This window comes from Peromyscus maniculatus, chromosome 5 (assembly GCF_049852395.1).
Source record: "Peromyscus maniculatus bairdii isolate BWxNUB_F1_BW_parent chromosome 5, HU_Pman_BW_mat_3.1, whole genome shotgun sequence".
NCBI classification, from domain to species: Eukaryota; Metazoa; Chordata; class Mammalia; order Rodentia; family Cricetidae; genus Peromyscus; species Peromyscus maniculatus.
Genome location: NC_134856.1, coordinates 75,907,450 through 75,920,249, shown reverse-complemented (window position 1 = coordinate 75,920,249; position 12,800 = coordinate 75,907,450). Strand labels below are relative to the sequence as shown.

Sequence of the window (12,800 nt, the reverse complement as noted above, 5' to 3'; positions counted from 1 at the left end):
GGATGAGTACCTTCATGTGAACATTGAGCACACACATATGCAACACACACACACACACACACACACACACACACACACACACACACACACCACAATAATTAGGTGGAGGTTGATAGAATAGTGGATATCTGACAGCTATCTCTGGCCTCCACACTCACACATGTACCCTCATGATGCACGTGTGCATACAAAACAGGAACACATACACTAAACACAAGTGCACATACCAAAGTCAATATAAGAATCCCAATGCATGGTTTTAAAACTATTTAGGCCAACTAAATCAACAATTTATATGTGACTTCTAAGCTTTAGTGGTTTTGTTTGTCTTTTAATGTTCCCTAGTTGGCAAGTTTAGCTAAGTTTGAAATGCACCCAGTCAAAAATGTGTTACAATGAAACAGCCATGATCATTTGCCTGAGGTTATGGTAATCATTGCAGTGGGGATTAAACCTAGGTCCTTGTGCATGCTAGACCAGTGCTCTACTTCTAAACTATACCACAAGCCCAGGGTTAGATTATCAGAAATGAAGATGAATGAACATTAAAAATATTTAAAAGATAATGGTCTAAACATTTCATCTTCATGCCATGAGATATTATTTGATGTCTAGGATTCACTCTTTTCATAACAGTGTTTTGTGTCACATTTAAAAACTATTATAGCTTTCCTTTTATAATCCAAGTATCAATGTGTGTTCTTAATCTCTCAGCACATGAACTCCAGTGTGACTTTGAAAATGGAATCTGTAACTGGGAACAAAGTTTGGAAGATGATTTCAACTGGACCAGGAACCAGGGTCCTACTTCAACACTGAACACAGGCCCAATGAAGGATAACACCCTGGGCACAGCCAAAGGCCACTACCTTTACATAGAAACATCAGGGCCACAGATTTTTCAAGACAAAGCTGTTTTACTCAGCCCGATCCTAAACGCCACCGAAGCAAATAGCTGCACCTTCCGCCTATACTACCACATGTTTGGAAAGCATATTTATCAGCTGGCTGTCTACCAGAGAATCTGGAGCAATTCCAGGGGACAGCTGCTGTGGCAGATATTTGGGGACCAAGGCAACAGATGGATAAGGAAACACCTCAGCATTTCCAGCAGACAGCCCTTTCAGGTAGGATAATGGGTTTCATAATATATATTTGAAATGCTTCCTACTGTCTAAGCAATGTGAAATATCACCATAGTCTTGATTTAAAAGCCGGTGGAATTGGATCAAAGATACTTTGAAACACATTCATCATTTACGGGAGGGTGTGCTAAGGCTCTTTGAGTTGCTTTGCTCCAGGACTACCTCAGTAATGTATATTTAACATCTCCTCAGATGAGTGCTTGACACGGGAAACAGCTGCAGGTCCCCCCAATGTTAAGTGCTTGTTCTACTGAAATTAAAACATCAGAAGAAAGAAGAGTTTGGCATAATCTGTGAGTTCTGCAGACTGCAAACTCATAAATACATGCTTTTGAATACATCATTTGACATTTTAACTTGCTATAGGTGAGCAGCTGAAATCCAGGCAGAGTATACTCTCTATTTTCACATTTTATTTATCTTTAACTGCAATGTATGCATTGCACATAGGTCTGGGCTTCATACAGGCGCTTTAAGTATGCCATATACTTTGACCATACTCACTCCTTGTACCCTATTGTTTCTCCTCCTTCATATTTAGTTTATCTTATGTATATAAAATCTGGAATTTATAAATGTGAGAATACATGCAATATTTGGCTCTTTCAGTCTGGTTTATTTCAATTAATATAATTATCTCTAGTTGCATCAGTTTTCCTATGAATGACACAATTTATTTTTTTGTAGAACTGAAGAAAGCTGCATTATGTATATGCCATGTTTTTTGATCATTCTGTTAATTAACTGATATCTAAATTGATGCCATTACTTGGCTATCATGAATTGTACTATAGTAAACATGGATGAGCAGGTACCTCTATGGTATGTTGACTTAGAGTCCTTTGGTTACCAATCCTGTGGTCGTTCATTTGTGTCCTGTGATCTCTTGGTCCAGGAATAGAACAGCTGGGATAGAATGACCGTAAAGAAACCGGATAACAAATGTGAGGATGTGGGAAAAGGGAATTCTTATACACTGCTGGTTAAAAAGTCATTTCATCTAGCCACTATGGAAATCAGCATGAAGGAGCCTACAGAACTCTAATCTGAAACTGTACTGGAAAGAGTACATGCTTTATTAAATAACACATGGCGTCTCTCAGGAAGAACTCAAGTTTGACTGCACATTGCCTTATTCCTGGTGGAATGGTTTTTTAATTCCAAGTCTGACATGTCTTCAAAAAGCCAAACCAGCAAGTTCAAATGCACATGTGTCTTTTACAAATTTGTAGAAGACTTTTTATAAGTTTTACATTTGCTTTTCTTATCAATTCCCTGAAGTTAAATCAGAGGACTCCCTTTTTGGCAGTTCTGTAGATGTAAGGGAGTACATTTCTGAAAAATTGTCATCATTTGTCCTTGGTATAAAAGCTTGTAAGTAGCAGAAACAGGACTTAGACCAGCTAGGGTTTGTAAATGGTCGCTGTTCCTCCTCTCACCATACTTCATGAAGCCTGTAGCATGTAGGGGCTTTAGTATTTGTTCCTTCTCCTGCTTGTCAGAGATCCATACATAAGATGGATCTGTAAGAAACATCATATCCATCCATGACTCAAAGCTCTGTTTTTATTTTTTCATGTGCCTAAATCATGTTAACTATTTCATAGACACAAATGTAGCTCCAGAGCCACTAATAATCACAGATGTACATTGACTATGACTCAGGTGGTAAAGAGAATGTGGGAATTAGTAATTTGTCCAGAGACATACAAAGTGAAAGCATGAGATCTAATCTGCCATGGGTAGGGTGATATATTTCTGTTCTTGCCACAAAGGAATGGTACAATGCAGTCATCGATATTAGATAATCAATTCTTTTTTTTTTGTTTTTTTTTGGTTTTTCGAGACAGGGTTTCTCTGTGTAGCTTTGCGCCTTTCCTGGAACTCGCTATGGAGACCAGACTGGCCTCGAACTCACAGAGATCCGCCTGCCTCTGCCTCCCGAGTGCTGGGATTAAAGGCGTGCGCCACCACCGCCCGGCTAGATAATCAATTCTTAATGTCTAGCTAGGTCATTTGTAATTTAGACCAAACTCTTATTCAAGGCATTAACTCTTCTTGTGAAGGTTCACATGGAGCTTACTAAAGCACCCTTTGTTATGAATCCAAACATGAAAGTTGGGTATTGAAATTCACTGCAGATCACATAGAAAGAATTCTCCTTGATTTCAACCAGCCTATCATCTAATAAAAGAACTTCTAAATGAAAAGTTCTTTTAGATTTTTATTTTTAATGAAATACACCCAAGAAATGATAAAAGTGCATTATTTTGTATGATGTATTGATAGGTCAAGGTAGCTAAAGTGGAATCCAATTTAATCAAGAAGGGATTTTTCTCCATTGCATAGCAGCTAGTCCCGGTTTCTCTTCTGAGAAACAGTGGAAGAACCAATGCTTTCATTAACTGTAATATTATAAGGAAAATTACTTAACTTGGTTCCCAGCGGATGGCAGGTTCGCATGAAGTATTTGCTTAAAAGAAAATTTCACAGACATTTCTGAATCACTCACTTGAAATGAAATGAATAGGATAGAACTGGGCTGTAGGTGTGGGAGTTCTTGTTTTGTTTGCCTGTGTTGGTTGGAATAAACAGAGCGCTATGTGTAGCATGGCCAGTGAAGACAAATATTTACAGATAATTTATTGAAATTTGAATTTGAATTTTATCATGAGTAATTGCCACATAATTGACCATATATGTTGAACAACACTCCAGTCAATATAACAATCAAGATAATGAACATATACCCCATGTCTCAGAATTGCCTCCTGCCCTTATATGAAACATCTTTCAGATCTCTTTTAGCATCTACCAACCATCAACTGCTTTCTGCGAATCTTAAATTTGTATATAAAGGGAATCAGAGTGCATGAAATCTTCAATTGCCTAGCTCATTCGGTATAATTATTTTAAGATTTATTTTTGAATTGGCATACATCAATAATTCATTTGGATGAAGCACAATGTATGCATTAAATTGTTGATTGCAGGATGGACTATTATAAATAAATCTTATTTGAGCAGATGTGTACATGTGTTTATATAAACAATTAGTCATTTCCACAGGTAAATAACCTGGAGATGAATGGCTGATTTATCTGCATTTGAGAGATGTATGCTTATCATTTTAGGAAATTTACTTGGTTTTAAAGTTCATGAATTTTCATTCCGATCAAAAGTATATGGGTGTTCCAGGTCCAAGCCAATGCCTATTACATTATTAATCTTTTAAATTTAGCTCTTTTAAAGACATAGGAGCATCTAATTGTAGTTTTAACTGGCATTGCTGTTGCACTATGTTGAACACGTTTTCATGAGATTAGTTGCCTAGTGAATATATGTTTAGGATGTATTTTAAAATCCTTTGTAAAATTTTGAAAATTGGGTTATTATTGAGGTTTTATAGATTAGAGATATGATTTACACTACAGTTTAAATCATAAATTACACTACAGTTTGTTTTTTTGTTTTTGTTTTTGTTTTTTTTTCCCTTCAAGACAGAGATTCTCTGTGTAGTTTTGGTGCCTGTCCTGGATCTTGTTCTTGTAGACCAGGCTGGCCTCAAACTCCCAGAGATCTGCCTGGCTCTGCCTCCCTGAGTGCTGGGATTAAAGGCATGCACCTCTGCCACCTGGCTTACACTACGGTTTTATTACTCTAGTGCAGTGCCTGTAACTGAGATGTGTAGTAACTGCTTATTGGATGATTGTTTGATTGGATAATGAATTTGAATTTAGTGAGTAGGATCTTAGAACTATTCTTTGTACATTAGATTGACTTTTATCCGCTCATATGCAAATAACTTATTAGCAATTTCAAATTGCCAAACTAATTACTTAGATCATGGCAACAATGGTCAGCTTTTATAAGAAGATGATTTAGCAACTCTGATAACTTTGAAAGATTTGGGGAGATGGCTGAATATGCAAAGTGCTTGCTGAGTTCAGATCTCCAGAAACTACCTAAAAGCCAGATACAGTAGTAAACATCAATATTCCCAATTCTATTATACTGAGATCAGAGGCAGGCACATGAGAATCCTCAAAGGTTTATGGGCCAGTTAACTAGGCCTTTGCAGTGGTGAACAAGATTCATTGTCCCAAACAGCATGGAAGAGAAAAATCCAAGGCTGTCCTCTGCCTCCACACATAAGCTGTAGTTCAGGAGTGCCCCCCACCCCACACACAGAGAGCGAGCGCGAGAGAGCGAGCCCGAGAGAGCGAATCTAAAAATTATTATATTTTGATGTTTGGGTAATATTTTCATTTGTATTTTAAATTCAATACTTATATGAATTTTTACCTTAAATATTCCCATTTTTATTTTAACAGGCTTGTGGCATTTTAGATTTACATTAAAGCAATAGTTTTAGTTAATCTCTAAATACTTACAAGTAGTATGTCTTCCTCTTTTCTTGTGATCAAACTTCTGTTTTCATATAACCTACATAAATGTTCTTTGGAAAGTAAAGATTTGGGGAGCTGGTGAGATGGCTCAGTGAGTAGGGGTTTGTGCCTTCAAGGCTAACTACACAAATTCTACCCCTGGAACACACAAAAGTAAAAAGAAAGATAACTTGAGCAAGCTGTCCTCTTACCACCCTACGTGTGTAAGTACAGACACATAGAGTAAGGAAATAAATGAAAAAAAGTAGTAGGAAGTCAAAAGAAAGGAAACATGAAGATTTTTACGTTTGTTAGTTTTCATTCTAAAATAACTTCAAAATCCCTCTGCGGCAAGCTTCCTTCGTCCCCCAGATCAGCTGGCATTAATATTTATTGGGATCTTTTTTTCTCCTGTTAGTTCTGTCCTTTGTTTCTATTTTTTTATATTTTATTATTATTCTTTAGAAGCATGTTTTCTTCCTTAGAAGAGACAGAAATGGGTTGATTCAGGTGGGAAGAGAGATGAGAATGATCCCAGAGGAGTTGGGCAAGGGAAAACTATAATCAGAATATATTATATGAAAATTTTGTTGAAAAAATATTCATATGGCTAATTACACAAGGCAGAGCAGTCTTCATCTGCATCATCAATCTGTACAGGAGATGGACTTTGTTTCTCAGTGGAAGCCTGTTCATAGAATTAGATTATTAATAAACAGTGAGGTGTCATTTGGCCCCTGCTCACTCAGTCTGCTGAAGGAAATGAAGCAATTGTCTTTAAAGTCTTACAGGCATTCAGGAAGAAAGGCTGGATTTTAGGTCTTCTGAATTCTTCCTCAGTGATTTTGATATTGTGGTGTATTTTTTGTTATTACCCATATGATTAAATAATTACACATTAGATATGAAAATCAAAATACTAAAGAGCTATACATTGAAAATATAACATTGTCTTGAACAACTTGATGTCTTTATTCAATATACAGTAACTCAAATAATAATTCCACTAACTAATAGAGGAAAGTAGTTACTTTGTCTGATTCAATCACTATCCTAACTGTCAAAAATATTTTTATTCATGAGCCATGGAAAATGACACATTCATCCCAAAAGTATAACTTTAAAAATGAATGACTTGTGTAAATCTGCACATATTTTCCATGGAACATCCTTTGCAGAGTATTCTCAGATTTTCTGAGGCATAAAAAATATGATATAAAAACCTGAGAGAGCACTGATATTTGTTTATTGTAACTTCTGAACATTCCAGTACATTTTGGAATGTGACTAAATGTTGCAGGACTTGAAATACAATTTTATAATAATATGCTATATGCTATACTAGTGTTCTTATTATACTAATTATTAAACCCTATATAATACTGCAGAAGGAATGATTTATCTAAAGACACTGCAATGTAGTTGAGAGCTTTTTTGTTTGTTTGTTTTTCACTCTTACTCTTAACTCTGGGGGACTCTCCACCCAGATCCCAAATAAATACATGGAGGCTTGTTCTTTCTTATGAATGCCCTGCCTTAGCTTGGCTTATTTCTAGCCAGTTTTTTTTTAACTTAAAATTTCCCATCTATCTTTTGCCTCTGGGCTTTTACCTTTCTCTATTTCTGTATATCTTTTCTTTCCTTCTTATTTCGTGTCTGGCTTTGTCTAGGTGGCTGGCCCTTTCTTTTCTCGCTCCTTGATCTCTTCTTCCCAGATTTCTCCTATTTATTCTCTCTGCCAGCCCTACCTGTCCTTTCTCCTGCCTTGCTATTGGCTGTTCAGCTCTTTATTAGACCAATCAGGTGTTTTAGACAGGCAAAGTAACACAGGCTCACAGAGTTAAACGAATGCACCATTAAAGAGTGCAACACATCTTTACATCATTAAACAAATGTTCCACAGCATAAACAAATGTAACACATCTTTAACTAATATTATACAACATTGCAGGTTATGCAATGCCATTATGCAAATGCCATTCCCAGGAGTAATTTTCTCTTTTAACTGATGCAGGCTTAGAGATATCTCTAGGCATGACATGGTGATTACAAACCTGTTATTTCCTATTTAATGTTGTCATGTGTTCTGTTTATTCTAGGACATTGCCACCAAACCAACATAATAATCTGTGGCCCTAAAACTTGACAAACTAAGTACTGTCCTTCTTGATGGTGCTATGCTGTCAGACTTAAACATCAGCTTAACCATGGTTTGTTGTTTTCCTTCAGGGAATTCTCGCTACTCTAAGTTCTTGGTAACTAATGTGCTCAATAAGGTTTGTTGCATTAATCCAAAGTTATTCAATATTTCTCAGAACTCATAGTTTCCAGCATGCTTTTGAGGTGAGACACCTCACTTTCTCCTAGTACTGAACCATCAGCATATTTCCATGAAAAATCAATTCAGCAAAATGACATCTCATGGGAAAGGCCTGAGGGATTCACATGTCAAAAAGAAAAGGCCTTTGAGATAGATTCAATTGCAGAGGCTGTTGAGTTAAATGAGAAAGAAAGGAAACTTTATCACAACTGTTTTGAAAAGCATCCCAAAGTTTAACTTCTAAAGATGTTTCAACTCGTACATTCAGCATACTACTGATATTATGAAAGGAAAATTTCCAGCCACAAATTCTGTATTGCATATATCATCATTTACATGTTGTGGTGTTATTCACATTGATAGTATAGGTATATAAATGAAAAGTAACTTTCTCATGTATTTACTATATGACATTTTCAGCTACATTTGTGTTTGGCTCACCAAAAATGTTATATCAAAATACTAGAACATGATACTTTAATTTATTTAACTTAAAAATTAATCTGAGGAATAAAATAATGGTTCAACTCTTTAAAGCACTTTTTGCCTTTGTAGATGATCAGAGCTTGAATTTTAGCATTCATCTCTGGTGTCTCACAATGGCATGTAATTCCAGTTCTAGGGGATATAAGGCCCTTTTCTGGCTTCTATAGAATCCCCATATCCCACAGCCCATAGAGAGAAAGGAAAGAAGAAGGAAACAAGCAGGGAGGGAGGGTGATACATTTGTCCAAAAAATAATAATTCTCACCAGGGATTCCACCCAGGTGTGTTCTGGGACCACCAGGTGTGGGAATCTTTGCTTGGTGTAGTTTTCCATCCTGTCTCTAGACAAAACGTGCCTTCTTATATTAAACTCTTCTTCTCTTTGCTTTTCTCCCATAGAATGAATCCTTATTGTGGATTCCGTGTTTATGGCATTCAGTGAGAAGTGTTATATAACCCAGTTTATTCCAATTTATTGATTGTTTGACAATATAAAACTGGTGATCTTTACTGACAGCTCATTTTATCACCAACTTCTCTCTCTCTCTCTCTCTCTCTCTCTCTCTCTCTCTCTCTCTCTCTCTCTCTCTCTCCTCTGAAGAATGTAATTATGTACAAGGTAGACCTAGGACAGGAACATGGGCCTTGGAAGAAAAGGTGCCCCAATTTTTGGCATTGTAATGTAACATTGTTATCTATGAAGTTCACACTGGAGAACCACAGCTACAGAAAAGGGGCAAAATAAGTTCATGATTTTGTGCTGACCACATCCATAGCTATCCTTGGCTGTAGAGAAATTTCTGATTAAGTTAGAAAGTCTCCTGTTGCATTCTAGAAGCCTGCATCAATAGTAATAACAGAGATATTTTCAGGTAAATTTTACAGTGAAAGATAGAATAATACTTTAATTAATTTATAATATTTTGATATTGCATGTGTGGAATATGCCTATCAAAAACCAATGTTGCATCATTTTCAATACTGCCAAGTGAAAAAGAAATGCTTAAGTTATGTTGTAAATAAAGTAGGGCCATATTTTACAAATGTTAGTTTCGTCCCACTTTCCCTGAAATTACCTACAGAAGTGCTGACTGCATAAATTTTAGGTCACTTTGCATAACATTTTTCTTCCAAGTGTGATTAGTTTGAGGGAATGTACATAGGAGGATTTTAGGTGGAATTTGCTGACATGAGCTCTCTGTTAATAGCACTCAAGGATGTGTTGCTATGCACTGCTCCCTCAGTCTTGGGATACCATCTTCAATTTCTCATAGGTTTTCCAGCTTCAACATGTTATCACAGTCTTTTGTACCTATAAAAAAACCAAAAAACCCAAACAAACAAACAAAAACAATGCAAAGAACAGTGAGCAGGGAGGGAGAAGAGTCAGTTGGGTCTGACCAGTTAGCTAGACATTATGACAGCACACCATCCCATGGGAGGCAGTGGCAGGAATGTCATGAGTTTGAGGCCATCCTGGCTATCTAGTGAGAGTCTGTCTCAAAAACAGAAAATACAATAAATAAATAAATAAATAAATAAATAAATAAATCAGTATAATAAAAGACCAGATATAAAAGGCCAGTTGTGCTTCAGAAAGCAAGTCTAATATCTTAAATCTATTCATTTAATCCTCCTGAACTTGTTAGGACTTCTGTAACATAAAATGTGACATATTTATAAAACACTCTGTAATTATAGTAGGACATTTCTAAGGGTTATATTGGAGATATGCAGGGAAATTTGAAATTAATATATACCCATGATAGTACCCAAATGTTTGTATAGTAAGAGACAGAAAGGAAAAAATATTGCAGTATCAGGAATGATTCTTTGATAATTTGACAATTGATAGAAAACAAATAAAATATAAAATAAAAAACCCTGTAAGATACATACTAAGTATGAACATTAATAAGCTTATTATACGCTGTTTTTAAATCTTGTCAGTTTGTGGCATTATTTTGAACTTGAAGCTATCTAATTTCCCTTTCCGCTCCCCTTCCTTCCTCTGTTCACCCCTGCACCATCCCTTCCTGCTCCTTTCCTTTCACCCCCTTCCTTCCTCCTTCCTTTCTTCCCATCCCTCTTCCCCTTTCTTCTTTCACATACACCAGCATTTCCTTTCTACTGAGGAATCTTGCAAAATCCCTTTGCCCAGATCTCTCACTAGATTTAGGAGAACAAAGAGAGCGGTGCCTCTTGCATCGGGACAGTCCTATACGAACTGGCAGATTCTGTCAGGTTGAGGCTGCAGAGCTGGTAGACAGCTGTGTTGACATCTCCTCTGTGGGATTTACTCGCCCTTTGGAGACGTGTGTACACATGCTGGGTCTGTCAGCACCTGCTCCCCTCCCCTCCACATTACAAGGACTGTTTAGATGCGCTGTGTAAAGGTGTGTCAAATCTCCGTGACTGGATTATCTCATTGAAAATTCTACATACCATCCCATATCTGATATAAGTAATCCTAATCAGACAGACGTACTCTCTAGATACACACCCCAAAACGCAGCTCCTCTCTGATGTATTGCTCAGTCTCTGTGAATAAGAGGATGGAATACATCCTGAATGGTTTGTCTCTGCAGAGTCACATTATTTTCATCACACGAAATATGTCAGATTTACCTTTTCCCTGCATTTTTAGAGAATTATAACACATTGAACCAAATCCTCTTGCTGAAACTGGTGACATGTGAATGTGGCTTTTATCTTCAGTGGAAATCAATGTGTCACACGGTGTTCACTGAGGAGAGGGTCTGGGGCTCTTTTGAAATTCTTTGTCAGATGATTGCTTTATCTTGATTTGCACCTTCAGCCTTTTTCTCATTCAACAGAAACTATTGTGTTGCTATCTGTTAGAGCATCGCGATCTATACCAATTTACACTCTGAGTCCAGCCCCCTTCTTAAACTGGAACACAATGGATCACTATAGAGGAGCGGCACGATGCATTCTTATTTCTCATAGTGTCAAATTTGAGATTTGGGTTTTAGCACAAACATTTGTTAGTTGAGGAGAACTACAGGCAAGTACTGATTACTGGGCAAAGGAGAATTTGTTGCTCTTGGGACGAACCCCTTAATAGTTGTTCAGTGTTGCCCTGAAACTACCTATTTATAAACAACAAACAAAGGCTCAGCAACTGAGCAGGTTGTTTTTTTTGTTTGTTTGTTTGTTTTGTGTGTGTGTGTGTGTGTGTGTGTGTGTGTGTGTGTACGTGTGTACGTATGTGTCTATCAATAGTCAAATAGAGGTTATCAAGGGAGAGTGAGAGTTGTGGGGAGGGATTCAGGGGAGGTAGCTGGGTGGGGCTGGAGGGAGTAATAGAAGGGGGTATAATGTAATTCTATTTCAATTAAATGTTATTTTAATAAAGATTTTAGTAAAATATTCCTTTAATGTACACAATAAAAGAAAATTACAGGAAACTATTATTCTAATGCCTTTTAGGGAATGTCCGTGTCTAAAGGAAACCCCTCGACTACCTGGTAAGGACAACACTCTTCTTCTCACAGCTTGCATGTGAGATGCTCTAGGGACTGTTTTTAAAACTGTTTTTGAGCCGGGCGGTGGTGGCTCACGCCTTTAATCCCAGCACTTGGGAGGCAGAGTCAGGCAGATTTCTGTGAGTTCGAGGCCAGCCTGGTCTCCAAGGCGAGTTCCAGGAAAGGCACAAAGCTACACAGAGAAACCCTGTCTCGAAAAACCAAAAAAAAAAAAAAAACCACAACTGTTTTCAAAGGTGTGCTAGTTTGAATAGGAATGGCTTCTAGAGACTCATGTGTTTGAATGCTTGGTCATAGAGAGCAGCATTAGTAGGAGGTGTGGCCTTGTTGGAGGACGTGTGTCACTGTGGAGGCAGGCTTTATGCCCAGTGTGGCACACAGACTCCCTGTTGCCTGTGAATCAAGATGTAGAACTCGCAGCTTCTTCTCTAGTACCATTTCTGCCTTACACTGCCATGCTTCCAGCTATGACAATAATGGACCAATGCGGTTGATATATTGTGCACACTAATAAACTTATCTGGGGTCAGAGAACAGAACAGCCACTAGATAGACATAAAGGCCAGAAAATCATGGCCCACATGCCTTTAATCCTATCGCTTGGGAGGCAGAGATTCATCTGGATCTCTGTGAGTTCAAGGCTACACTGGAAACAGCCAGGTATGGTGACACACACATTTAATCACAGGAAGTGATGGCAGGAAGCAGAAAAGTATATAAGGCGTGAGGACACAAAACTAGAGGATTTTTAAGATTTTAGGCTTTTAGCAGCAGTTCAGCTGAGATTCATTCTAGTGAGGACTCAGAAGCTTTCAGTCTGAAGATTCATGGAAACAGGATCTGATAAGGAGTTGTCGAGGTGAGGTTAGGTGTGACTTGTTCTGCTTCTCTGATCTTTAATAATTTACCCCAATAGCTGGCACTGAGTTTTTTTTTTATTTAATACCTTTTA

At 37.4% G+C, this 12,800-nt stretch overlaps 1 protein-coding gene across 1 annotated transcript in view; it reads left to right on the top strand.

Moving 5' to 3' along the window:
• Malrd1 (MAM and LDL receptor class A domain containing 1) overlaps positions 1-12,800 on the top strand; it is a 602,817-nt gene that overhangs the window by 155,001 nt on the left and 435,016 nt on the right. The window contains exon 18 of the mRNA XM_076572692.1: positions 715-1,127. Coding sequence (XP_076428807.1) covers positions 715-1,127 — 413 coding nt within the window. The remainder of the gene's footprint in view (positions 1-714; positions 1,128-12,800) is intronic.